The 27,883-nt window shown below is 39.5% G+C and overlaps 3 protein-coding genes across 6 annotated transcripts; all 3 read left to right on the top strand.

Annotated features, from left to right (window-relative positions):
- Positions 1 to 1,648: 1,648 nt before the first annotated feature.
- On the top strand, positions 1,649 to 12,256 carry LOC113006589 (phospholipase ABHD3-like). Of its 3 annotated transcripts, none has more exons than XR_003269779.1 (10): positions 1,649 to 1,870; positions 2,996 to 3,156; positions 3,270 to 3,452; positions 3,590 to 3,635; positions 4,812 to 4,924; positions 5,056 to 5,229; positions 5,312 to 5,360; positions 5,453 to 5,618; positions 5,914 to 6,201; positions 12,002 to 12,256. XR_003269779.1 is itself a non-coding variant. In XM_026142653.1 (9 exons), the coding sequence occupies exons 1-9, from the start codon at positions 1,751 to 1,753 to the stop codon at positions 6,120 to 6,122; spliced, it is 1,221 nt and encodes a 406-aa protein (XP_025998438.1). In that variant the 5' UTR covers positions 1,650 to 1,750; the 3' UTR covers positions 6,123 to 6,451. The 3 variants fall into 3 exon arrangements, 1 of the variants encoding a protein (XP_025998438.1); XR_003269780.1 differs by lacking the exon at positions 12,002 to 12,256 and adding an exon at positions 6,464 to 7,229; XM_026142653.1 differs by lacking the exon at positions 12,002 to 12,256 and having other exon boundaries at positions 1,650 to 1,870; positions 5,914 to 6,451.
- On the top strand, positions 7,682 to 12,053 carry LOC113006590 (phospholipase ABHD3-like). 2 transcript variants are annotated; one of them, XM_026142654.1, is made up of 9 exons: positions 7,682 to 8,106; positions 9,041 to 9,201; positions 9,315 to 9,497; positions 9,635 to 9,680; positions 10,106 to 10,218; positions 10,351 to 10,524; positions 10,614 to 10,662; positions 10,755 to 10,920; positions 11,714 to 12,053. In XM_026142654.1, the coding sequence occupies exons 1-9, from the start codon at positions 7,987 to 7,989 to the stop codon at positions 11,920 to 11,922; spliced, it is 1,221 nt and encodes a 406-aa protein (XP_025998439.1). In that variant the 5' UTR covers positions 7,682 to 7,986; the 3' UTR covers positions 11,923 to 12,053. The 2 variants fall into 2 exon arrangements, with proteins under 2 accessions (XP_025998439.1, XP_025998440.1); XM_026142655.1 differs by having other exon boundaries at positions 7,684 to 7,874.
- Positions 12,257 to 14,038: 1,782 nt separating the features above from the next.
- On the top strand, positions 14,039 to 27,850 carry prkg3 (protein kinase cGMP-dependent 3). The gene is made up of 22 exons (XM_026142444.1): positions 14,039 to 14,426; positions 16,380 to 16,469; positions 17,857 to 17,919; positions 18,035 to 18,161; positions 18,245 to 18,411; positions 18,569 to 18,682; positions 19,719 to 19,824; positions 19,986 to 20,049; positions 20,190 to 20,267; positions 20,407 to 20,495; positions 21,106 to 21,171; positions 21,361 to 21,408; positions 21,554 to 21,595; positions 21,728 to 21,839; positions 22,950 to 23,086; positions 23,175 to 23,264; positions 23,411 to 23,552; positions 23,673 to 23,836; positions 24,046 to 24,162; positions 25,586 to 25,648; positions 26,358 to 26,433; positions 27,071 to 27,850. The coding sequence occupies exons 1-22, from the start codon at positions 14,417 to 14,419 to the stop codon at positions 27,155 to 27,157; spliced, it is 2,052 nt and encodes a 683-aa protein (XP_025998229.1). The 5' UTR covers positions 14,039 to 14,416; the 3' UTR covers positions 27,158 to 27,850.
- Positions 27,851 to 27,883: the final 33 nt, after the last annotated feature.

Raw genomic sequence — 27,883 nt, forward strand, 5'->3', positions numbered from 1 at the left:
CGGCTAGTGACACAGAACGCAACAACTACTTAAATTATTCAGTTAAACTTTAGTCCAGCTGTACTACTGCCAGCAATACAACCTTGGATACTTTATGACAACACCGTAGATTTCACTTATCTTTATAATTCACATACTGATGTGTGCAGAGGTATAAAAGAATAGAATTGCAGTAGCATTTAGTATTCTGAAGTTTCATCTCAAAGTAAGGAGCAGTGTTTATGACTATGCACAAGAAAAAAACACTTAAAATATCCTTTTAAGAGAAAACAAGGTCATTTGAATTTGATGACAGTAAACGAGTTGGGGCACCGTCATGTTTACCACTATAGCATACCCTTTTCTTTTAATAAAAGATATAAAAGATATAAAAGATAGAATATCTGGGAATTGAGGAGACCACCTCTGGAATATTGATGAAGGATTCTAGCGGAACAAAAAATCCTCGGTCTTCTTTGATGCACCAAATGTTTTCAGCTGGTGAAAGATCTGGACTGCAGGCGGTTAACCTCACCACCAAAACTTGTCTGCTACAAACCCAGGCTGTTATAATAGCTGCAGAATGTAGTTTAACATTGTATTGCTGAAACATACAAGGCCTTCTCTGAAAAAAGATGTTATCTGGATGGAACATGTGTTGCTTTAAAATCTGTACATACATGTCAACACTGATTGACCCTGTCTATATGTGCAAGCTGCCAGTTCCATCGGCCCTAATTCACTTTCTTACCAACAGAGAAGCAGGATTTAAGCATTGAGTAAAGCCAGCAAGTTGGATGGTCCCTCCCCTCTTTAGTCCAGCGTCTATATCTTTTCAAATATTTGAAGTAATTTTACCAAGATTTCTTCCTTTATCTAAACTCAAACGTTTATTTTGCAATGACCCCGATGAAGGCCACAAGCTGAAACGCTTTGGTCAGCTAATAAAGTTTTTCCATAGTGCTTCAAGTGTCGCTGGAGTCTTCATGCCACCAGACATTTAACCACACAGCAGTTTTTTACTTTGCTTCAGTCCAATTTAAAAGAACTGTGTTCATAGTAGATGGCAGCGTCCTAATGTTCACGTCTGGCTTCTTCTTTACATGGTTACATGGTACAAGCTTTAATCTCCATTTGTGGATGACATGGTGAACACAGATAATCATTTCTGGAAGTTTCCTGAGTGCATGCAGTGATCTCCATGACGGAATCATGCCTGCCTTTTAATGTGGTGCTGTCTGAGGGCCTGAAGATCATAGACATCCAATAGACATCAGAATTATCCTTTGCATACAAAGATTTCTCCAGATTCTCTTAATGATATCATGTACTGTAGACCGTGAGATGTTCTAAATATTTACAGTTTTATATTGATGATAATTCTGAAACAGTTTTTTGCAGATTGGTGAACCTCGGACCACGGTTAATTCTGAGAAGCTCTGCCTCTCTAAGATGTTCATTTTATACCAAATCATGTTATTGACCTGTTGCTAATTAACCTAATTAGCTGTAAAGTGTTTCTCCAGCTGTTTCTTTTTAGTTTCGCCTTCTCATTTTCTTTTTTGAAACGTCTATTAAATAAAAAATGAGCCACATTTTTTCATGAAACAGTAAAATGTCTCGGTCCAAGCTCCACACCAGCTGGTGGCGGTAATGCAATAATTTATTGTTCACCAAAAAATAAAAGAAGAACGCCTGCGCGCTCTAGAGCTCAACGCTGAATGCTGGCGATGAAGGCATTAAATATTAGTGCACTTCATTCTGTCCTGTCATGTTTCTGACTCATGCGGAGGTATGGGGGACATACTGGGAGTGCGTTTTCACGCCGTTCACGGTGATCATCTGCTCCCTCACAGCCGCACTGTACTATCTGTGGGGCCGCAAGTGTCAGGTCAGATTCCGTGGTTACTTTATTCTGTTTCCTTTTCACTATGCTACTTTCCAATTAGTTACAAAAATTTATATGTTTACTTCAAAAAAGTTCTACTTTACCCCTCAGCTGAGTCTTGTACGCTTTTGCGAGATGTAGAATTAAGTCTGTTTGGTAAAGGGAAAAAAAATTAAACCGATCACACCACCGACCACAACTAAAGCTCAAATTAGTCATCACAGGTGTATAAAATAAAGCACCTGTATGGGTCGTTCTGAAGATTTCGTGAACTCAAGCGTAGTGATGAAATGGGATCTCGCCGTTTCCTTCCTCCTATATATTCCACAATCAACAATCGGTGGGTTTCACACAAAGTGGGAGTGTTTGGGAACCACAACAACGCAGCCAAGAAGTTACCGACCAGGTATTAAAGATCGGGGTCGCGTAAAAGTCGAAAGCTGCAGACTGACTGTGCCATCACAAAAAATGCGTACCAGGAGCTTCATGGCTTTCATACTTCCTGTAATCTGTAATCTGTAATGTTTAAAAGCAATGACTCCACTCGAAAATTGCCAAACAAAAGGAAATGTGTTTGTGAAGAGTTTTTCGATCACCCTTTGCACCTAATGTCTCTCCTGTTTCTTTGCAATTAGACGGACATGTTTGCACTTCTATAACTGGGTGCTTTTTCTGTGAGCTTATTTATCATTGACTTTGTTGTGTGACCTGTTCATATTCATATTAAGCATTGTGCTAAAGTTTAAGCACTTTAAGTTTAAGTATTGGCAGCTGAAGAATTTAAGAATTAAGAATTTTATGTTAAAAATGCCAAAAAATAAGCAAATATAACAAATCTCTGCACAGACTGTATCAAAGGGAAAAGGGGAGTTTTGATCTTAGACTTATTTTCTGTATGTCAGCCACTCACTGATTACATGCTATTGTGTGACATCACATTAAAGTGCAGAGCTGGTATTATTCAGCACACTGACACTGCATCTACATACCACTGATACTGCCATTATTTTCTTTGTACCTTGTTCTGCTCGCCTGGTGTGTTTTGGATGTTTTCTTGTCTCTCACAGGTGTGACTGTATTAGCAGCTGTGCTTTTATAACGCCTTCATCTGGTCTTGTGTCCTTTCAGAGACCAGCTCTGGTTTGCAGTGAGGCTTTCAGTGCATTCCTCTTCAAGCACTGTCCTGTGGTAGCTGAGCGCTTCAGTCCCACTCCGTGGTGCTGGGGAGGCCGACTTCAAACGCTGGTCTTTGCTGTCCTCAAATCCAGACCCCCTGTCAGTTATCGCAAGTAGGAAGAAACCCTCTTTTTTCAGTTCACCACTATTTACAAGAGGGTTAAAAATCTTAATCTAAACATTTAATTAAATAATGAATATCTTGTCTCGTCCCTTCATCTCCCAGTGAGCTGATCCGTACAGTGGATGGTGGTCAGATCTCTCTTGACTGGTTGGACAATCAGGCCAGTGTGACCTACCCAGAATCCTCCACGCGTCCCACAGTGCTCATCCTCCCAGGGATTACAGGAAACAGCCAGCAGTCCTATGTGCTTCACGCCGTTAGCCAGGCCACACGCCACGGTTACAGGTCAGCTGCACTCCTCACACAAAATGAAGTGATCTTGAAGCAGCGCTAACAGGAAAGTTTACATTAAGCAGGAAGCTTATTGTAGCTTGTGCCCGGTATTTGCCTGAAGCAGTTTTCATAAATACTTTCCTTCCTAGATGTGTGGTCTTCAACAACAGAGGTCTTGGAGGGGAGGAGCTGCTGGTAAGTACAATGAATACCTAATAATTTATAGTTAAGTAAAATCTAATTCTCAAAACACTGTTTAAGAAAGAAGCTCATGTTCCAGAATGAACACATTCAAGCTTGACTGAAATTTGCCCTCGTGGAGAAGCTAAATGCCTTCTGGAGAAAACTTTATGGTCAGATGAGACAAATATTAGCTTTTTGGCCATAATGACAAGAGGTGTGTTTGGAGGAGTAAAAGTGAGGATTTCAAATATGAAAACACTGTCTGGGGTTGTTTTCCTGCCAGTGGTGCGGGCACATTAAACAATGTGGATGGAATGATTCTAGTGTATCCAGAGAGTACTCAGAGTGCTTCATTTGTTCCACTTTTTTCATGTTACAGCCTTATTCCAAAATTTTTATTTTTCACCACAAAATTTTGCAAAGTAGAACACCCAAGTACTTGCGAGTTTAATAATAAAAACATAATATGTACATAGGAATTTGCAGCCTTTGCTCAATACTTTGCAGAAGCAGCTTTGGCAGCAATTACAGCTCAGGTCTTTTAGAGTATGATGTTACAAACTTGGCACGCTAACCTTTAGGCAGTTTCTCCCATTCTTCTATCCAGTTGGAGGGGGAAGGTTGGCATACACCGATTTTCTGATTTTTTTTTTCCAGAGACATTCAATTGGTTCAAGTCTGGGTTCTGGCTGGTCCAGTCAATGACATTTGCAGAGTGGAAACCACTCCTTTGTTTGTTTGGTTGTGTGCTTTGTGTGCCTTGTTGGAAGATGAACCTTTACCCCAGTATGAGTTCCAGAGCACTCTGGGGCAGGATGTTTTGATATATTACTGCGTTTATCTTGCCCTTGACCCTGACTAATCTCACAAAAACATCCGCACAATATGATGCTGCCACCACCGCGCTAAATTTGATGTCATGGTATTGGCTGCCTGGTTTCCTCCAGACATAAAGCTTGACATTGAGGCCAAAAAGTTCAAGCTTTTGATCCAACAAAACAATGCATTTGTGACCAGTTTTCTAAGATTAATTTCTTCAGGCATAGTTAGTTTCAGTGTTTTTCTTAATATAAATATGGAGAACGTCATCCTCAGTGCACCATTTCACAGCAGTAATAGCACTAACAGAAGATCTGAGGCTTAAGCACTGCATGTAACTGCCCTCCTGTATCCCTCTGCTTGCTTCAGACACCAGTCACCTACTGTGCTGCCAATACTTCAGATCTTGAGTGTGTGGTGCAGCATGTCAAAGGGCTCTACCCCAGTGCTCCTGTGCTTGGGGCTGGTGTGTCTTTGGGAGGGTGAGTTGGTGCATAGTGTTTCTGCTGGCCTCCATTTCTGGACCTAGATTTGTCGTCTGTGTCTTTCCTCCATTTCTTTTATTATTTTTTTTCAACAATTTTATGATTCGTTTCTTTTCACCCTGCTGCAGCATGGTGTTGTTAAACTACCTGGCCCGTAAGCACACAGAGTCAGGATTGGTTGCCGGTATCACCATTTCCGTACCCTGGGATGCATTGAAGTTCTCCAGCTCGATGGAGGAACCGCTCAACTGGCTGCTCTTCAACAGGCACATCACGAAATCCTTGCACCAAATTCTCAACAGGTCGGATAAGTTACGGTTGCTAAATCTACATTTGCGTTTGTAAATCCAGTTAAATAAAAAAACAAAAATCTGTTTCTCACAGGCACAGGAAGATTTTAGAGAAAGTGGTGGATGTTGACTATGTCCTGAAGGTATGATACAATATTACTCACAGTTTGTCAGTTTCTTAGATGTATAATTGACTCTACATTCATCGTCATCTTGTTTTCACACCCCCTTGTAGGCTCGGTCCATCCGGGAGTTTGACGAACGCTTCACGTCTCTGATGTTTGGTTATAGCTCATGTATGGATTATTACCGCGATGCCAGCCCAGGCAAAAAGCTCCCCAATACAGCCGTACCCATCCTGTGTCTCAATGCCGCTGATGACCCTTTCTCTCCACAGACTGGTGAGTACACAACAGGAGAGGTGTGTCAGTATAAGCACTGCAAAGGGGAAATAACAGCTGTAATGGTTTACTCATAAATGCTGATTCAGTAGGCCTTGTCAGATTTGGCGCACAAAAGATAAATCAAGTTTTGTAATTGTTGAGAATTTATATTCTTCTTAACACAATTCCTTTTTTTAAAATGTAATCAAGGATGTTGAAGTCACATGAAAGGTTTCCGATTCATGTGTCTGCTTTGTGTCTACTCTGCTGTCTGTTTATATTCATTTGGACTTTTTCCGTCCTGCTCTCACAGCCTTCCCAGTGTCTATAGTCCAGGATCTTCCTAACGTCGCCCTGGTATTGACGGCACACGGGGGACACATTGCCTTCTTGCAGGGTTTTTTTCCTCGAGGTGAGAACTACATGGAGCGCTTGTTTGGCCAGTTTGTGCACGCAGTCTTTGAACACCAGGAGGAAATGAAGCAAGCCTGTGGTATCAGAGAGGAGCAGATGAAGGACTAACGAGCAATATGAAGGCACTTACACTGAAGTAATACAACATTTGCAGCTGCAACTCTGCTCATCTACCTCATGACCTCAGGTTCATGTTCTGTAGACAGTCAAATTTTCCTATGATTACACTTTTGCATGCTGTAGAGTGTGGATGGGACACCAGTGGTTAATGAGCTGACACTGTGTAAAGACCAGTAACACCCTGTGTGGGGTTTCAGATAATTGTATCTGCTGCCATAAAGTGTAATAATGAATCGTAAGCGTATCATGAGGACCAGATCACTATGTATGTGTGCTGAATGTATTTTTATTAGCAGTAAACTGAACATCAGTTTTTTGTTTGTTTGCAGTGATTTCCATGACAGAACCATACCTGTTTTCAATGCAGTGCTGCGCGATGGCCTGGAGGTCACGGCCATTTAATACTGACTTTTTGCACTTGTTCTCTGTGCACAGAGATTCCTCTAGATTCTCTGAATATTTTGATGATATACTATGATGAGATATTCAGCGATTTTATGTTATTCTGAAATTGTTTCACAATTTTTTGCACATTGGTGAACTTCAGCCCATCTTTACTTCGGAGAAACTCTGCCTCCCTAAGATGCAGAAATATTCCTGACCTGTTGCTAATTAATCTAATAATTTGCTAAATATTTCACTAGTTGAGAACAAGGTAACATAGGGTTTTGAAATTGATATCGTAGATGTCTAATATGAGGCTGAGGATTAGCACTGCCAACCACCAGTATTTTTAGTGAATGTTAATTCACATAATAGGGCTAGTGGCAATATTTTTATGGGTACTTGTATATTTGGTGTCAAAAGACATGAAGGAGGAGAATGGAGCAAAGGCCACAACAAACGTTTATGGTGATAATAAATCAACCTGAGGGAAAGGTGGGATAAACAAGAGTAAGTTGAAGTGTACAAAAGGAGAAATGAGGTGAGGAGGGAAAAGGAGATACATTTGTACATACTGAACTGATCAGCACAGGATACACTGTTAGAAATATGAGGCAGAAATAAGGCAATTCAATTTCATTCAAGTCCTCAGACGAAAAATAGATCTAATAAATATTTTAAAAATGCCAACTTAGCTGATAAAAATAATTATTTTTGTTTTTAAAGCCGTAAATAAACAAAAGTTTCGATCCAAGCTTCACACCAGCTCGTGGCGGTAATGCAATCATTTATTGATTGTTTTTGATTGAATCTTTATTTTGAACTTGTTGAAACAGTATAACAACATAGAATTAAAACGAGACAAACAAACAAAGAAAAACAAAAGGAAAACGAGCAACCACAACTACAAATAACTTTCATGCTCAAAAAGGAGCAGGAAGAAACAAACTTATTTAATCCCACCCCCTTTTCCACTATCTTGGAAATCAACAGACTACAGAAATCCTCCTTACAACTACATTATATTTTACGTGTATTTAAAAAAAATGTATATCTATCTTTCTATCTATCCATATATATATATATATATATATATACTCATTTTCAATAACCCCATAGAAAGTAAAAGAAAAACTATATCTCCATATTTGTAGTTTACATGGATCGTAGCCATGACGTTGAAGTTGGAGCTTTTGTCCAATCAGGAGCTTCGCCTGTGAGAACTAGGAAGCAGCTGCTCCCGGAGAAAACACCAGACTTATTACCTGATGGCTACCGGCGTCTAACGTAATATCGCCAAGGCTGCTGGGAAGAGTCGAAGTACAACATATTGAACGTTAGATGTTTCTGATGAAGGCAGGTTGTCGGGCATTAAATATCATATTCTTTCTGTCCTGTTATTCCGTTGTGTCGGTTAACGACGTCGTCGGCTAGCAGCTCAGCTGTCAACCGCACTTAGACCGTTGTCATGTTTCTGACTCATGCGGAGGTATGGAGAACATACTGGGAGTGTGTTTCCAGGCCATACACGGTGATCATCTGCTCCCTCACAGCCACAATGTACTATCTGTGGGGCCGCGAGTGTCAGGTCAGTCTCTGCGGTCGAAGTTAGCGGCAAAGACTCCGCCATACCCGCTTTGACTTACAGTTTAGTTGGATTTTTAAGCGTTTTATTTCCTTTAAAATGAAGATCACTATATCCTATTAACTCCTATTCGACTTTATCTGTGGTATTTTGTTTTTCTAATTAATTAAAAAACTGTTTTTCCGTTTTATTTATTTACATTTTTAAGCTTATTTAACATTTGGTCCATAATTTTACAGTTTTTAGTGTTTGGGTTCAGAGGTTTGTACTCAAAGCTCTGAACCTTTTTTAAAAAAAATTAACTTTATTTTGTATAAAATTAAATCTGTAGGTTATAATATTGTAATATGTGTATCATCTGTGTATGAGATATGATCTTTTATTCTACAAAATTAAAGCCTCTCTTTTATTGATTCCATAAATAAAACTGGAAGAAGATCATGGTTATGAGTGATCATTTGGTAATAAGCAGTATATCAGCTTTATTCATAATAAGTGTTTTACTTAAGTTTAAGCAGCTAAAGTGAGGATAATTTCAAAGTATGGTCAATAGTAGAATTTGTTTATGTAGAAAATGCAGAAAAAATAAATATCTAAAATATCTTCACAGACTGTAAACAAGACAATATGAATTTTGAATTGATTATATTTGAATACTATTTTCAAATATCTAAAACGTTGGTAAGAGTTATTTTCTCATTGTTAGCTACTTGCTAATCAAATGCTATTGTGTAACATCACATCAAAGTTTCCAAGTGATGTATTTCTTGCAGAGCTGGTCACATCACATCTACATACCACTGATACTGCCATTATTTTCTTTGTACCTTGTTCTGCTCGCCTGGTGTGTTTTGGATGTTTTCTTGTCTCTCACAGGTGTGACTGTATTAGCAGCTGTGCTTTTATAACGCCTTCATCTGGTCTTGTGTCCTTTCAGAGACCAGCTCTGGTTTGCAGTGAGGCTTTCAGTGCATTCCTCTACAAGCACTGTCCTGTGGTAGCTGAGCGCTTCAGTCCCACTCCGTGGTGCTGGGGAGGCCGACTTCAAACGCTGGTCTGTGCTGCCCTCAAATCCAGACCCCCTGTCAGTTATCGCAAGTAGGAAGAAACCTTCTTTTTTCAGTTCACCACTATTTACAAGAGGGTTAAAAATCTTAATCTAAACATTTAATTAAATAATGAATATCTTGTCTCGTCCCTTCATCTCCCAGTGAGCTGATCCGTACAGTGGATGGTGGTCAGATCTCTCTTGACTGGTTGGACAATCAGGCCAGTGTGACCTACCCAGAATCCTCCACGCGTCCCACAGTGCTCATCCTCCCAGGGATTACAGGAAACAGCCAGCAGTCCTATGTGCTTCACGCCGTTAGCCAGGCCACACGCCAGGGTTACAGGTCAGCTGCACTCCTCACACAAAATGAAGTGATCTTGAAGCAGCGCTAACAGGAAAGTTTACATTAAGCAGGAAGCTTATTGTAGCTTGTGCCCGGTATTTGCCTGAAGCAGTTTTCATAAATACTTTCCTTCCTAGATGTGTGGTCTTCAACAACAGAGGTCTTGGAGGGGAGGAGCTGCTGGTAAGTACAATGAATACCTAATAAATTAGAATAATATCAAATTAGTTTTTAAAAATCTGTAAGTAACATGTCAATACACTCTGAAGGACCCCAGTTGAGTGAGGAAAGTGAGGATTTTAGAGCGGGAGGACAGAAATGAGAAGTAGGAAACTGTGGTGGTCTTGAACTCTGATCCCCCCTGCAAGGATTCTAGCCTTTGGTAGATGGGTTGCCAATGTATTTAATCCCAATTTAAAACAGTTTCAGATTAAAAAAAAAAACCAAACAAACAAAAAAAGTGAATTGAAAGTATTTTCTGTGTGTTTAAGTAGTAATTTAAGTTTTTCCACTGATACACCATTTCAGACCAATAATAACACTAACAGAAGATCTGAGGCTTAAGCACTGCATGTAACTGCCCTCCTGTATCCCTCTGCTTGCTTCAGACACCAGTCACCTACTGTGCTGCCAATACTTCAGATCTTGAGTGTGTGGTGCAGCATGTCAAAGGGCTCTACCCCAGTGCTCCTGTGCTTGGGGCTGGTGTGTCTTTGGGAGGGTGAGTTGGTGCATAGTGTTTCTGCTGGCCTCCATTTCTGGACCTAGATTTGTCGTCTGTGTCTTTCCTCCATTTCTTTTATTTATTGATTTTTAACAATTGCATGATTCCTTTCTTTTCACCCTGCTGCAGCATGGTGTTGTTAAACTACCTGGCCCGTAAGCACACCGAGTCAGGATTGGTTGCCGGTATCACCATCTCCGTACCCTGGGATGCACGTAAGTCCTCTGACTCGATGGAGGAACCGCTCAACTGGCTGCTCTTCAACAGGCACATCACGAGATGCTTGCACCGCGCTGTCACCAGGTTGGATACATTTGGGTTCATAAATTTTGTCTAACAGTTTTGCGTTTGTAAATCCAGTTAAATAAAACCCCAAAATCTGTTTCTCACAGGCACAGGAAGATTTTAGAGAAAGTGGTGGATGTTGACTATGTCCTGAAGGTATGATACAATATTACTCACAGTTTGTCAGTTTCTTAGATGTATAATTGACTCTACATTCATCGTCATCTTGTTTTCACACCCTTTTGTAGGCTCGGTCCATCCGTGAGTTTGACGAACGCTATACGTCTCTGATGTTTGGTTATAGCTCATGTATGGATTATTACCGCGATGCCAGCCCAGGCAAAAAGCTCCCCAATACAGCCGTACCCATCCTGTGTCTCAATGCTGCTGATGACCCTTTCTCTCCACAAACTGGTGAGTACACAACAGGAGAGGTGTGTCAGTATAAGCACTGCAAAGGGGAAATAACAGCTGTAATGGTTTACTCATAAATGTGACGTTTTTCAGATTTTATGGTCCTATTCGAAAAAAACAAGTTGGGAACATTGTGTAAAATTGAATGCTTTACTGAAAGTTGTACAAGACATCATATTAAAAGTGTACTGCTAAAGAAAACACCTGGTGGAACATTAGTAACACGGTTGGGTATAAATAGAGCATCCAAGAGTGTCTAGGTTTCTCAGAAGTAAAGGTGGGGCAGCGTTTACTACTCTGTTAAAGACTACACGAAAAAATAGTTGACAGTAAAGTTTCTCAAAATAAAGCTGCAAATGATCTTGGAATTTTAGAGAATCAAGCAAACTCTCTGTATGCAAGTGACAAAGCTAAAAACCAAGGCTGATATCTTAAGGCCCTTAGGTGCCAGTGGGTTCATTGCCACAGACTCAGGAACACTACTGAAAACATATGTAAGCGAATACAGTTCAATACTGCATCCACACATGCAAGATAACACTCTCTCAAACACTTTCATCTTTGTGTGTGAGCTCATTTAAGATGGACTGAAGCGACGTCAAAACAGATGATTGAATTGATCTCTATTATATTAGGAAATGTCTCATTCTTTTTAGCACAATTCCTTTTTTATATGTAATCATGGACGTTGAAGTCTCCGGGTTACAAAAGGTTTCCGATTCACGTGTCTGCTTTGTGTCTACTTTGCTGTCTGTTTATATTCATTTGGGCTTTTTCTTTCCTGCCCTCACAGCCTTCCCGGTGTCCGTAGTTCAGGATCTTCCTAACGTCGCCCTGGTATTGACGGCCCACGGGGGACACATTGCCTTCTTGCAGGGTTTTTTTCCTCTAGGCGAGAGCTATATGGAGCGCTTGTTTGGCCAGTTTCTGCACGCAGTCTTTGAACACCGGGAGGAAATGAAGCAAGCCTGTGGTATCAGAGAGGAGCAAATGAAGGACTAACGAGCAATATGAAGGCACTTACACTGAAGTAATACAACATTTGCAGCTGCAACTCTGCTCATCTACCTCATGACCTCAGGTTCATGTTCAAGTCATGTAGAAATAAAAAAAATGACAGTGAAGTAAAATCAGTAAAGCTATTTTGAAGTATTTAATACATTTTAGTCAATTTGAAAATATTGCTGATCAATTGATTGCTACCTACTTTCAGTCACAAAGGCCGTCTGTGCACCGCACACCTGTAGTATGTAGACTGCACTGTAGAGTTCAAGTGCTCTGCTTGTTGCTATTTAAAAAAAGTGAAGAGTTGGTTATTAAAATTAAAAACAGCATTATTGTTGTTTTCTTCTTGCTAATTATGTTTTTTTCCCTTTTGCATCAAATGCTTATTTAGTTTTGAGCCTTCAAGAAGTGTTTTCCTCGGGGTTTGTGGCATGCCTTAAAGGATGAAACTTTCCTGTGTTTATACGCTGCATGTTGTACAGTAAACGACACCAGTGGTAAATGAGCCGACACTGGGTAAAGACCATTAACGCCCTGTGTGGTGCTTCAGTATCTGCTGCTATAAAGTGTAATTAAGTATCGTAAGCATCACACAAGGACCAGATCAGCATGTACATGTACTGAATGTATTTTTATTATCAGTAGACAGTACATCAGCTTTGTTTTTGTATTACCAACAGTGCACTGATTAATATGTAGCTTTACTGTGCTAGGTGGTATTAGTGTAGGATTCATGCCATTTTTAAATGACGCCACTGCTGGCTATAAAAGGAAGTGTTTTCAATCATCGGCATGAAGAAAATAGGTGATAATGGTGCTAATTGGTGGCTTTTAATTGTCAGCGTGAGGGTGGATGAGAATTTAATTTTGCTTTTTCAGAAGTAAAAGAGGCTTTTCATGAATGTCACGAATCCATCAGCTATTTGCATGTTTACCACATTCACCTGCCTTTTAATATCTTTTTTTTTAAACTCACGCCTTATTTATAAACTTTATGTATGGGCTGTAAAGACAATCACGGTGTTATTGCAATATCATGTAATGGTGCAATATTTGGGCATTGTATGTTCGATGGTGTATCTTGTAATTACACTACAATTAAAGGGTGATAAAGATCGACTGGTGATTTTTACATCTTGAGTTTGTCTGGAAGCTTCAAGTGGCCGTTCACTGTGATCGATAGCAAGTCGCAGCAGGTTTATTTTGTTATAGCACGTATCACCAGGTTTGACCTGTAGTGGAAAAATGTTATAACCCATATGCTGCCTGTCACTGAGTTACCCTTCACTTGCACCGCTGAAATCCGAGGCCTTTAATCTCTGAGCGCTCGAGTCATTAATGTCGCAGATTAACCAGGAAGATATCAATAATTAACTGTGAACAATAAAGGCCCACGCCCTTTGTCACAATGCTAACCCTCTAACCTCATTTAGAGTCATTTGTGGCCTAGAAAACATTCAGTGGCATTTACTCTGTGGAAAAACAGGAACCTGAAGGAGTAGCCACTTTCCGAATCTGGCAGATAAAATCTACCCTAAAATAGTTCCACACTACCCCAGCTCTTATGTGAATGCAGCCATTTGGAAGAAAGGTGCTTGTTGCGAACACATTTTTTCTTTCTAAAGACAAAAATATGAAGGTAGAAGAGTGAGGACTTGTGCAGCTTTTATGCTTCTACTTCAGCTTTGTGGCAGCTTTTGCAGTGACTTGTTTGCTTGTGCTCCCACTTTAATTTCCTCACTTCTCTGTCATCTGCGTCAGTGAGAAACAATTACTGCTAATAAACGTCACAGTAATCACAAATCAGTTCCTGTTTTTTTTTAAGGTAACAAAATAATGTGAATGAGGTATAAAAGAAGCACCCTGGTACGCTTTTCTTCTACTTGCCCGATGTGTTCTTTCGGGATGAATAACGTGCTGCAACATCACACTTTAGCTGTGTGTTTTCTCAACTGAGCATAATTTTTACAGCCCAGCTTTCTCTCCAGCTCATCCTCCTCCTCCCTCCTCCTCCTCTTCTTCTCCTTCTCGTACTCCTGCTGCCTGTATTCCTCTACCTGGTGTGATAGGAGGAGCCTCAGGTTATGGTTAATGATTCAACACCAGAGCCGTGGAGATTGATAGATACAGAAAAAGAAGGAAAGATTTAGTGAGAGAGAGAGAGAGAGAGAGAGAGAGCTGGAGAGAAGTAAAAATAGTAAAGCTGTAGACGGGGAAATGTAAGCTGAGAAAGTATGCAGTGGCAGGAAAAGTAGAAGAAGGAGTATTGATAGAGAGTTTGCAGGCTGCATGCGGTGTGTCTGCTCAGGTGTGTCCAGTCTGTAGCTCATCTGGGGTTCAAGCAGGTCAGAAAAACTGCACAGAAAGCAAAAAACTTCTCTGCAGTGGAAAAGTGGATATCGTTGAGCAGCTCAAGGTGATTATTTGGCTCCTGTGATCCATGCGGCCTTCATAGGCAGGACATTAGATCACCTTGTCTGCTGATCACACCATGCCTGCAGGTGAGTGTGGCTTCAGTCTATTCGTCCACAGATTACGTGCAAATAGTGTCTCAGAGTTGTAGATTAGGTCAGACAGGCCACCTTCAGGCATTTATCGGTTCTTTAAATATATTACTGTGTTTAAAGTACAGATCAGCATTGGTTCAGCTTAAGTTTTATTGGTTTTTGATTTACTACAGCGATTAACAAAACGTCATATCTGAGAAAAGGCTGCCTAATAAAGACAAAGCACATGACTTCCTTCCAGGTTTCTATTACAGAGTATCTTATGAGAATTCAGCTGTAGTTACACATGGCCATGAATTAATAATGAAGCAGTATGAAGTGGACTGTATGCTGGCTGTGTCAGTATAATGGTAGCTGGCATCATGTTCCTGGCGTGCAGCTGAAAAGCAGACACAAATATCTGTTTTTCTTTCTTTTTCTCTCTCCTTTTTTTGGCGTTGTCTGCTTTAATATCATGTTTCCTGGGATCCTCCAGGATCATTTACAGAATATATGAATATACGCATGTTAAATGAATGTTGCTCACTTTTAAAGTTCATTCAGTATTTAAATAATAACCTGTTTTGTTTTTGATTTTTTTTTTTTTTACCATTGTAACAAAAATAACAAACATGGACCAATGAAACAGCAAATATTCAAACAGAAATACAGCCACCTACCTATCAGTTGCCCCAGGGCTGAAGAATAACTGAGCAATTTCCCCCATTGAGTGTCAGCCTGCAGGCACTAAAGGTTATCATCTCAATCAGCTCAGATTGTCTTTCTCAACAGCTACAAGTTCCTAGAAAGTTTACAAATTGTGTTTGTGCACGGCTCTGTCTTAGTGTGTGCTTTGGTGACAATTTAACGAACCATCCTGAGGCAAATCTGATATTCAAGTAAGCATGTAGGGACATATTTTTATGATCTGTGTAAACTGACCATTAAGGTCTTTTTCTTTTCTGTAACACATTTATGAGCTATGTGCACTGCAGTCACGTCGCTTTCTGTACTGAAATCCCTGGAAAAATATCTAGTTTAGGCCGCTGTACATGTCTTTTTTAAGTGCCCATGCTCCCTCGCAGAACAGGAGCTGTTTATATTTCCCTGTCACATTCTGCTGGTGTTTTACTAAATGACTTTATGAGTTTAGTTTAATCTTAGGCCTGTCCAATGTTCAGGGTGAGGCAGCAGTAACCTGGGGTCATACGATGTGTGCCGTGAACACAGGCAAACAGCCTCTCCAGGGTTTTTACTGTGTGTTTAGTAAAATGGGCACATATCCAAGTGTGTTTGTATTGATTGGAGTGTTTAAAAAAAGAAAACAGAAAAGGAATCTTGTTTGCAGAGGTTCTTTAAACAGGTCACCTTGATTAAGAGAGGTATTGGATCTGGCTTGTGGTTAACTTCATTGTTAATCTCATGCAGCAGTGCTAATGAATCTGTCAGTTAATATGACCTGCTTATGCATAGTCACAGGGTTTTTTATGTCTCACATTAGTGTAACAACCCACAACCAGCAAATATAAATAATCTGCATATAAACGCAAAGCCTGGAAAAAGCAATCTATCATTTAAAGGGGTTTTTATACAGCTTTGACAGGTTTTGTGTCATTATCAGTCACAGAAACTGTAACAGATCTTCAGCAAATGCTGGCAGGGTGTGACAGCACTCAGAAAGCACCCCGTTGACTGTCCATCATTAGTCTGCATTATTCAGCAGGGCTCTTGCTGTGTGCTGCCAGTGAAGTAGGGTTCAGTGCTTTGAGAAAAAGGTATCAACACAGTTACAGTTTAAATATCACCCTTTATGGCTTTGTGTGTAGGAGTTTCCACAAATATCACAACAACTGGGGCTACATTTTATGTCTGTGTTCAGGTGCATAATTTATACAACTTCTCGTTTTCCTGTTATATGAAATTCTCCCATAAATCTTCCTTTTAAAAAAAATCTTATTCCCGCTGTAGCTATGGAGAAGCAAATAGAGGAGCTGAAGCAGCAGCTAGAAAAGCAATGTCTGATCAACAAGGAGCTGCAGAGGCAAAATAAGGACCTAGGTGAGTACAACAATAACTATATAAGCTTTAAATATTATAGAGACTTCATTGTGCAATAGCAGGTTCATTGAGGTGAATATTGGGATATATACGAACACATGAATTAAAGGTGGAGCTCTTAAAGTTCTGAAGGTTGAGTTCAAATTTAGAGAACCAGAATGAGGCCTTCACAGGACTTTTACTTAAGATGTGGAATCAGTGGAACTTAGACAGGTAGACATGGTCAAGACAAACGGCTGAAGCAGTTTGAACAGGAAGCTTCATGTGCTCACAGAAACTGGATTAGAGAAGATTCCCTGGTCTGATAAGTCTCCACTTGTGCTGCTTGTTTTGGATGGTAGATGGTCAACATTTCACATCAACATCAAACCATGGATCCATGATCTGGTGATGATGGTGTAATGGCATGGGAGATATTTTCTTGGCACACTTTGGGTGCCTTAGTATTAGATCTTATCATCCTATTATGACCACATGTCCATCCTCTGGTGGCTAATGTGGCATGTCATAAAGCTCATGTCATCTCAAACTGGTTACTTGAACATGAGAGTTTCACTGTACTGAAATGTCTCGCATGGTCACCTTTGGGGTGTGATGGAATGGGAAAATCATGCCATGGATGACATGTGACAAAATCATGTGATGCTGTCAGGTCAATATGGAATAAAGTCTCTGAGGATTGTTTCCAGCACCATGATGAATCTATGTAATGAAGAATTAAGACAGCTCTGAGCCAACCCAGTACTAGCAACATGTACCTAATTATGTGACTGATGAGTGTAAAATGTTGGAGGGATGCAACTAAAATTTTAGACTTTTTTTTTCTGATCATGGCCAGAGATCAGTTAATAGCATGGATCAGTTATTAGCATGGCCCCACTGTACATAAAACACGGAGTACACATGTAGAAAACCATGCAGTTACTCATTGGTTTATGGGCTTAAACCACAATGAGAGATGGATCAGGCTGATAAGTGGATGACATTATATACTCATGAATGGATGACATTACATACATTTATGACTTGTCAGTCATAAATGTATCCATGCCCAATGTATGCTTTATGTTATTTGTCTTTGATTGTGATCTTAATTGACAAAAGTGACATCAGTATGTGACTCAAAGACTCGAAACGGGTGATTCATAAAATAAACTCACTATTAAGGTATTTAGTGAAGTCATAAATCAAGAGACAACTAGGGTCATTCTAGGGTGATTCATTACGTTTGCATTCAGAGGAGTGGATCCCTGCAGGCCATTAGAGAGAATTTACTTTGGCTTATGTTTCAGACCCATATCCATCTTTTATATACAAAGCACAGAAATCGTCACTTTTAATGTGTTTTGCACATTTAATATGTGTTTTTTTTTCTTCACATTCACAGAAAAACGACTCACCGAGAAAGAGAAACTCCTGCAACAACTGCAGACTCAGTATCATGATCTCGGTAAGAAGCTCTTCACGGGAACACAGAACAGGGACACATCTACTTATCTACTTACACACATGATTGATGCGATTTCTAATGGCGATCTGTAACCATCCATTTGTTTCTGTTACAGACTTTCCCTCTCAGACCGGTAATGAGATTGAACCTGAGGTCAGGAAGAGCCGTGCAGCTGTCATAGCTTCAGAACCAATCCCGGAGAACCTGGAGATTAAACGGGCGAGGGTGAAGAAAAATGTCAGGTCAGCATCAGCACCTTTCCAACAACTTATATAATACCCAGTTTGTATGTTGTAGATGACTTCTTTGAACTTTCTATCGGCAGTGAGACGAGCCTAATTGTCAAAGCTATCCAGAAGAATGACTTCCTGAGCCGGTTAGATGATGAGCAAATAGCCATGATGGTGGACCTGTTAAAGGTATCTCACTTCAATCCTGGAGATGAAGTCATTCAGGAAGGCTCTGAAGGAGACAGCATGTACATTGTGGCAGGTAGGCACACACCTTAGTATGAATGTCTGTCTTTTTATCTGCGATTGCTCCATGTATATACGGAAGATTTTTAAAACTGGGTTATTAACTTCTTACAGCATCATTTCACAAATAAGCAAATTTTAATATCAATTTTTTTTTTGCCCTTTCTTTATAGCTGGTGAGCTTTCTGTGAGCCAGTCTGGCCGTGACCTCCGAACTCTTACTAGTGGTGATGTTTTTGGAGAGCTGGCGATTCTGTACAACTGCAAAAGGACAGCAACAGTCAAAGGTCAGCCTGTATAATGATGCCTCCTGGAGGGTTTTGCAGAGGGTTGTAGTGATTGTATTATATAGTATAATGTAATTTATGTGGAGACATGTATGTATGTATAATATATGACCACATATGTTCTACATATGAGATAATGGATGAACTTTTTGACAGAAATACATAGCAGTGCATTGGAGGAAAACTGCCCAGCATGTTAACAACAAAACATCAACCTAACTCTAGAGCATGGTGGGGAGAATATCATAGTTTGCTTTGGTATTTGGACACATTATAGTCACTGAGGGGAGAACAAACTGACTAACAATAACACTTCTGAAAAAGAAGAAACTCTTATTTTGAAAGGACCCAAACAGTATCCTGATTGAAACTGGTTTAGTGTGGTTTTGGGACTGGTTGTCCAAAATCCCCAAAATGGATGCAGAAAACATGTGAAGGAGGATGTTGCTGCTTATCACAAACGCTTGGAGTCGCATTTTGATATAATGAACATGCCTTGTGCTATGAAAGGTAGCAGCTTTTTCGGACAATGAAATGTAAAATGTGACAAAACCAAAACAATAACATTACTTAACTAACATAACAGTGACAGAAAAAAATAATAGCTTTTTAGTCACAGTAGTTTTGTAACAAAGGTGCCTGATTCAATGTAGAAAAAACAGTGTGTTCAAGTACATCCCTTTACAATGCAATCCATCCGTGGGAAGGCAGTTTTCTCCCATCTGCAGCAAGCTTGTCTCTCATTTATCTCACTTTGTCATATGAGTTCTGCGATGGTAATAGAGTGCATCTGGCTATGGTTTTATGTCATTTATTTCAGATTTCATCTATTACATCTGAACAGTATTTGTGAATTTTCAATCAAACCAAACCCCAATAATTTTAAAGGTTCAATCAGTTTTTGTTACAGTTGTAGTTAAATTAATTCAAGAGTTCAAATGTCTTAATCGTAAAATATGCTTCAAAGTTAACTGAGTCCACTACTCTTTTTATTTTTGTTTATTTTTATCTCTATTATTGTGTGCTCATATTGCAGCAAAGACACCTGTGCATCTGTGGTGCATGGAGCGACAGACCTACAGAAGCATTATGACCAACAAGTCCAAGAAGAAACGAGAACAGCTCATGGGCTTCCTGAAGACGTGAGTTTCTAGACTCAGCAGCCATGATAAAACTTTCATCCCGACTCCTCGGATTCTCTTTGTAACTCTATCATAACAGTTTTGGTATTTTTCGCTGCACTAATGCAGCAAATGCTTCCCCTATTTCTAATTTTCTCTTAAATTCCCACTTGCCATTTCAGGGCCCACACTCTGAAGGACCTGAATGATGTCCAGTTGTCCAAAATCATTGACTCCATGGAGGAGGTGTGCACCTCGATGTCTTTTTTTGCTACGACACAACAGAATCAAATACACTGAACACAAGGATGTTTTCTTTCAGCTCTTGGAGTGAATCTGAAAGTACACATTTTTCTTAATATTATTTTTAATTCTGTCTCTTCTAGGTGAAGTACCAGGACAAAGATGTTATAGTTCGAGAGGGAACAGAAGGAAACGCATTCTACATCATCCTCAAAGGAGAGGTAACGATATCTTAACGTGCGTCTTTGGCCAGTCACACCCAGAGTTTTTATCCAGCCTATTTCACAAACCCATATTTCTCTTGTGTGCATAACATTTATTCTTTCCGTTTGTTTGCCTGTGTGCGTGTTTCCCCTTCAGGTGTTGGTGACTAAGAACGTGAACGGTCATCAGAAGCAGATTCGCAGGATGGGAAAAGGGGAGCATTTCGGGGAACAGGCCCTCATACGGTAACCATGGAGACACAACACATGCCTGAGGACATTTGCGAGAGCCTCGTGCAGCACGATGTGCTCCTCGCGCCTTCCTCAGCTGCTGTCAGCTGTGACATTTTTATTTTGCAGATTCTTCAGATTATCCTCCGAATGCTCTCTGGTGACGGAAACATCACGTTTTTCCCTAAATTGCGCAGTTCTGCTAAGATGCAAATGAGCCATTGAAGCAAATTTATTGCTGTGGCTGTCAGTAGAGGTGCATGCATACAGAAACACTGTGTGTGTGTGTGGGTGTGTGTGTGTGTGTGTGATCCTCTGGTGGAATAACAGAGGTTGTTTTGATTATACAAGGAGGATATTGGATTTTTAATAAATATCAAATATCATCTAGCTTGGGTTGTCTGCCTCTAATTTGCAGGACATGCAGCACCATTGCAATTTCACTGGGAATTATTTTTCTCAAAATAATGCAGTACTTTTTCACATTGCATATTTTTTAATCTACATATTAGTATTTGCTAATATATGTTATTCAATTAAAATATCTCTATGAGGTTCTCTTTCTGCAGCTGTATTCATTGCATTTCCACAGACTTGAATTTTGGCAATGCTTTTTGTCTTGCAGCGAGGTCTTGAGGACAGCAACCTGCACTGCCGACGGCCCTGTTACCTGCTTCTCCATTGACAAGGAGTGAGTCTGACCCAGCACTCAATTCCGACAGTAACCGAATGTGATAGTGTGTTCGCTCAGGCTCTGCAGTGACAGCTGTTGCTCCTGGAGAGGACAATTCTTCGGTTGCTTTACAGTCTGTTTGCTGTCTGTTGTGTTTTCCCACTTGCTTACAGATGCACAGCTTGACTAATGATGCCTTTTGTTTAGGGTATTTGAAGAAACAATTCCCGTAGAGCACCTGGAACTCTTTGATGAGTATGTATTGAAAAAAAAGCACTGTTGATTGCATAACCACAATTTGTTTTTTCCTCCACCTTACCGAGAGTGTGACGTGGAGGTGAAATAGACTGCCCCAGTTAGTTTCCTGCTCATATCCTGTCAAATTTATTTTCACTTCCAGCTCCAAAGTGATGCAGGAGGCGCAACCTCCAGAAAAGTTGAGGTGAGGGGCTGTTGAAGGTGAAGGTTAAAATATGTTACAAAACCAACAATCAGTCACCAGAATAAGCTCAATAAGCAGTTATTAGTGAAAACAAATCTAAAAAATTTAAATAAAATCACCACTCTTTCTCAGCCCCAGCTCCACTCTGAGATTGAAGGATCTGGTTCCAGTCTTCTATCAGGAGGGTCGCTATCAAGGAGATCCTGTCACACTTGGAGTTGGAGGATTTGGCCGTGTGGCGCTGGTCAGTTGTGCATCTTGTCTGGGTTTAAAAACACACACACTATATATATATATATATATATATATGTATATATATATATATATATATATTTTAAACATTTATTAGAAAGGTAGAAACTACAGAGGTAGTTTTCACCACCACACCAGAACAGGGTTAACACAGTCATAATGGATGATGTATTATGGTCCCATGTGTCACAACCGTTTGAGCTATCGAAATGGAAAAAGGACAATAATTATAGCTATGTTTACCCTGCACTGGCATGTGGAAGTTGCTGTTGTAAAGAGAGGCTCTGTCAGCCTACTGTAAACACTGATGTGATGTATAAGGTAGTCTGTGAACTGCTAAAGGTAATTACTCCCACAGTCAGAAAAAATTTATAATTTGTTGTTCAGCTAACTTGTGCTCAGCTCTAACCCCTCATTTTAGTTACGGTCGCATTAGCCACTAAACGTTTATGTACTTTAACATATATGGATATTTCTCTCATTTGCAGTAAATCCAAACCCCCCAGTTCCAAAAATGTGGGGACACTGTGTGAAATGCAGTGCAGAATGCAATAATTTGAAAATCTCACAACCTGTATTTTAATCACGATATAAAAGAAGCAAAACATATCAAAAGTTAAAAATAGGGAAATGTACGACTTTCAGAAAAAAATATTAGCTTGTTTTGAATTTCATGGCTGCAATGTGTCTTGAAAAAGTTGGGATAATTTGCTTCCTTTTTAGTCCAGAGTACAGGATGTTTTCCAAAAAAGAAGTTTAAATTTTGATTCGTCTGACCACAGAACAGTTTTTCACTTTTCCTTTATCCATTTTAAATGAGCTCTGTCCTGCAGAAGACTGGTGTTTTTGGATGTTGTTCATGTATGGCTTACTCTTTCCATGATAGCGCTTGAACCCCATCCTCCTTGTGAACTGCCCCTCTGCCCCTCTACCCTGCTGAGAATCTCTCCCTGTCGAAGATGCTCGATTTATACCCAACCATATTACTTTGTTACATTGTTACCTGACATGAGAACTTAAACATTTCACACATTGTCCTGACTCTTTTTGGAACTGGGGTTGTAAAATATTTAGCACTGATGACTGTTTTTGCTCTTCTAAGATGACCACCCTGCCCCATGGAAAATATTACGCCGTGAAGCGAGTCACCAAGAAGCACATTGTTGCCAAGAGACAGGAAGAGCACATGCTGTTTGAGAAGAAGATCCTTAAAGCTGTGCAGTGTGAATTCATTGTCAGGTATCAAAGATATGTGGACTGCAGTGTTTTAAATCCATCGGTTGAGCGCAGAGCACCTGAAAATGTTTTCTGCTCTCGCTGTTTCTAGACTTCATGGAGCTTTCAAAGACACACGATACATCTACATGGTGATGGAGTTCTGTAGTGGTGGGGAAATCTGGACCAAACTCAAAGAAGTGTAAGACGAAAAGTGAAATCATGCTCTATATTTGGAGTTCCCCAGTTTAAAATACATACTTTTTTGTAGAAGCTGTAGCAGATGGAAGTTTACAGAAATTTTTAAGAAAACCGTTGTCCAACTTATTGCATCTTTGTGAATGTTAGAGGTCGTTTTGACGAGCCTGTCGCTGTGTTCTGCACTGCCTGCGTGGTGGAGGCCTATGCTTACCTCCACAAGAAGAACATCATGTATAGAGACCTAAAGCCTGAGAACCTGATGCTGGATGCGAAGGGCTACGTCAAACTGGTGCGTCTTTAGCTGTAAACAAGTTTCTAAAGCAAACAAACTTTTTTTTAATGTGAATTTCAGTTAATGAAGACTTTATCATCACATTTGATTCTTGTGTGGGTGCTTGTCATCATCCAGGTTGACTTTGGTTTTGCAAAGGAGCTGGTTCGGGGCGAGAAAACCTACTCATTTGTTGGTACTCCTGAGTACATGGCTCCAGAGATCATCAAGAACCAGGGACATGACTTTGCAGTTGACTTTTGGTCTCTTGGCATCCTGATTTTTGAACTATTGGCGGGAAGGTAATAACAATGATAATAATAATACTTTTTTTTTTTAACCAACAGAGACATAAAATAACCTTAATGTTTACCAGCAGATGGCAGCAGCACTGTATGGCTTTTTCAGAGCTCAGTGTCTCACAATTTCAGGTTTCAGTCTTTTTAATACCATTCAATAAAAATTAAACATTTATTAACAACACGTTTTTTTTCTGTTTTCAAATGGTCAGCCCTCCCTTTTCAAGCTCAGAGCCCCAGAAGATTTATGCCAAAATTTTGGATGGGGAGCTCCATTATGCACCTTATATGAGCGAAGCAGCCAAGTCCATTATCAGTAAACTGTGCAGGTAAGAACAGCTGAGTTTATTGAGAGCACATAGATTACATTTTCATATAGGTCACTGATAATTGTACAAAAAAGAAAAATGGAATTAGACCTTATGAAAATTTCACTCAGTGGCAACTTCATTATCTACACCATCCTAATACTAGATTAGACCCCTTTTTGTCTTATTTGTGGCATAGGTGCTTAAAACATCCTCAGAGATTTTGGTCCATATTGGCATGACAGCATCACACAGTTACTGCAGATTTGTCAGCTGCACATCCATGATGTGAATCTGCTGTTCCACCACATCCCAGAAGAGCTTTTTACACTAAGATCTGGTACCTGTGGAGGCCGTTTGAGCACAGTGAACTCACTGTAATCAGTTTGAGATGATTTGAGGTTTGTGACATTATTGCATATTAGCTTGCAAGAAGCAGCCATGAGAAAATTGGTACACTGAGGTGTTAAAGGGATGGACATGGGTAGTATTAATAGTCAGGTAGGCTTTAGCATTTAAAACAGAGATTTCAAAGTAGTTTCCACATCGTGGGCCACAGTTTGATCTTAAGTGGGCTGGACCAATGAAATGTGTAAAATTACAGAAAACTATATCTAGTAGTTCACTGCACACACTGTCCCGTAAGTATACAATATAGTTTGTCAATGTGTGTTTTTGTCTGTTTTTGCTGACTGTGAATTCAATGTAAAAACTGATATTTCTATAGAAGAGTGGATTTAATTACTTAAGTATAGTATGGATGGCTGTAGGGAAGGTCTTTATCATAAGCTGTAAAACTGATGAGATTAAAAGTTTAAAAGTCTCTAAATTTATGCCTTTTAGTGGACTGGATTGGAGTCTGCCGATTCTGGTCCCCGGGCCTTATGTTTGACAACCTGGTTTAAACACAAAATTATTACAAAACTATCGTTCGCTGGATATTTTCTCTTTTTTGGACCATTCTCTGTAAACTCTAAAGATGGATGTGTAAGAAAAAATCCCAGTAGATTGTCAGTTACTGAAATACTTAGACCAGCCCGTCTGGCACCGACAACCACGTTCAAAGTCACTTAAATTACCTTTCTTCCTCATTCTGATGCTCAGCTTGAACTGCACGTCTAAATGCATTGGTTTGCTTCCATATCGTTGGCTGATTTGAAATAGAATTCACAAGCACTTAAGCAGGTGTACCAAAAAAAACTAAAAATCCCCCAAAATCTGGTCGGTGAGTTTTCTTGTTTGGAAATGCCACAGTGCCTCAAAGTACAGTGTGAATAATGAAAAATGACAAAAATGTCTGAAAAAGAAAGCATTCCATCATTAGATGCATTTGTATTTACATAGAAATATATTTGTAATAAAACACACCTCTTGAAAAATGAAAGCTCATGAAACCAAAAGCAGTTTCTGAACTGCCTTCTCTCTGAATGATGCATTTTTTCAGACCTCGGCCTGGTCAGAGATTAGGAAACACCAAAAATGGGATCAAAGATATCCGGCATCACAGGTAACCATGGCAAAACTCTCTTCTTTGGTCACCTACTGCTGCCTGTACTGTAGTACATTACACTACACCACCAGTCTGAACCACTGGTACAACCAAGATGTATCCATGCTTTCACGTTGTTTATGCCAGATTCTGAATCTACTATACAAATGTTGCATCTGAAATTGAGAACAGAAAGCTTTTTTCCAAACTTCCATCATCCAATTTTGGTGTGAATTGTAATGTCAGTTTCCTGAGCTCTTCTGCTTACCTCGGTTGTAACCAGTTGTTATCTGATTTACTGTAGAGTTCCTATCTAACTTGAAGCAGGTCAGCTATTCTCCTCTGACCTTTGGCATCAACAAGGCATTTTTGCCTATATTGAACAGGCAACAGTAATTTTATACATTTACTATCTGTAATGATAAACATTATGCACCTTTCCACCTCAAGTGCATAGCACATACGATGTTGCGTAATTATTATAGCGGTATTACTATAGAGTGAGTACATTTACTACAATAAATATATACTATGTGAAAAATAGGGAAGTGATTAGCAGTCTAAAGTTCTTTGTACAGAAAAACAGCATGGTGATTTTGTCTTTATAGATTATGTTTCTACACTGCTGATTGAGCCTTTTTACCTTGTTATTATTTTATGATTATAAAACCATGTTTAATAATAATAATAGTAATAGTAATGACAAAATCTCCCTTTTTACCTTCAGGTGGTTCAGCAGTATGAACTGGCACAAGCTGCGTGTGGGTCAGCTTGAGGCTCCCACAGCACGGCTTATCCGCAAGGCAAGTCAAACCAGTGTTACTCTTACATGGAAAGCAGAACCTTTTTTTATGTTTAGAGAAAGTGAAACAAAAGAAGGACCGCAGGCAGGATTGTGTGGAGCAAATATTACTGGTTTTCGCAGTGGCTAAAGAACGTTTTGATACATGAAACCCACTGTGTATTCAGACTATATTAACAAAACCTGGGTCTGAAAGGTTATTACACACTGCATGAACATGAAAAAATAGAAAGTCCAAATGGAAAACAACCCTAAGTTTTTCACCCTCATATCATTACTGGCCCCAGAAAGGAAATTAGCCTATCGTAGTTGCTCCAGTTTCTTGCTCTTCTTGTCCTCATCCTCTTCCTAGTCATGTGTTAAGATTAAAAAAAAACCCGGTAGGATTATGCTTTCAAATGAACATTTAAAAATATTTTTACTAAATGCTTCATTCAAAAGTAAATGCTTCTTTAAAATAAATGATCAACTCCCCAAAAATGTTGAATTTGCTTCATTGGGACTATGTGGGTGTTATTTCGTCACTAGCCGAATTTTGTTAAAATGAGGGGATTTAAGAGTGCTTAATATTACTGATTAGAAATAGATTACGGGATAGGCTGTTTGATGAGCTTCATTAACATTTCATCCTCTTTCAGGGTCCCTGCTACATCAACTTTGATCGCTTCCCTCTTGATCAGACGAAGGCAGAAGAGGAGTTCTCTGGCTGGGACCGTGACTTCTGATTCTGCCATGTTAAAGGATCAAGAAGAGATCCCCATATAGGATAATTGTAGGTCGCCTGAGTTGGGGCCAAAACAGGGCTAAAGTCATATGAGGGTGGGAAGAATTTCCTGTTTGGAAAAAACAAAACAAACAACCAAGTTGATTTAAATTTGATTATTGGAGTGAAACTGTATCGAATCATGCACTTTAGACGTGTGCCGAAATTCCTCTTTTGCTATTCTAAAACAACCATAAAGGTGGATAAGGGGCCAAAATATGTAAATGTGTTACAAGAACATGGTACAACATTTTGTTTCCAAATACAGTCCAAGTCAATTTGGTGTCTGGTGGAGAAGTGCCAATAACAACATCTATATAACACTTTTTACTGATTCCAATAAAAACACCCATCCCTGTGTTTAGTGGAGAGTTTCTGTCATATGGTACAACTTGTACCAAACAACAACAAAAAAACCCTGTCCTTATCAAACCTGGAAACAGAATCATTTCTAATGCCATAGCTGTAATGTATGTCTGTGTCTATTGTTCCTTTGAATCTTTAAAGTTTTAAAGAAAAAAAAAGTGCTTATCCTCTTGATAAAGTTGTTTATGTTACACTGTTACTTTCTTGTGGTGTTAGGCCTTGATTTCTAGATAAAAAGATAACTGAACATCATGATGAAGAATACCTTTTTGATTGAAAATAAAGAAAAATTGCCCTTATACACTTGATTCAGCTCAATTTG

Source organism: Astatotilapia calliptera, chromosome 15 (assembly GCF_900246225.1).
Source record: "Astatotilapia calliptera chromosome 15, fAstCal1.2, whole genome shotgun sequence".
In the NCBI taxonomy this organism is placed as follows: domain Eukaryota; kingdom Metazoa; phylum Chordata; class Actinopteri; order Cichliformes; family Cichlidae; genus Astatotilapia; species Astatotilapia calliptera.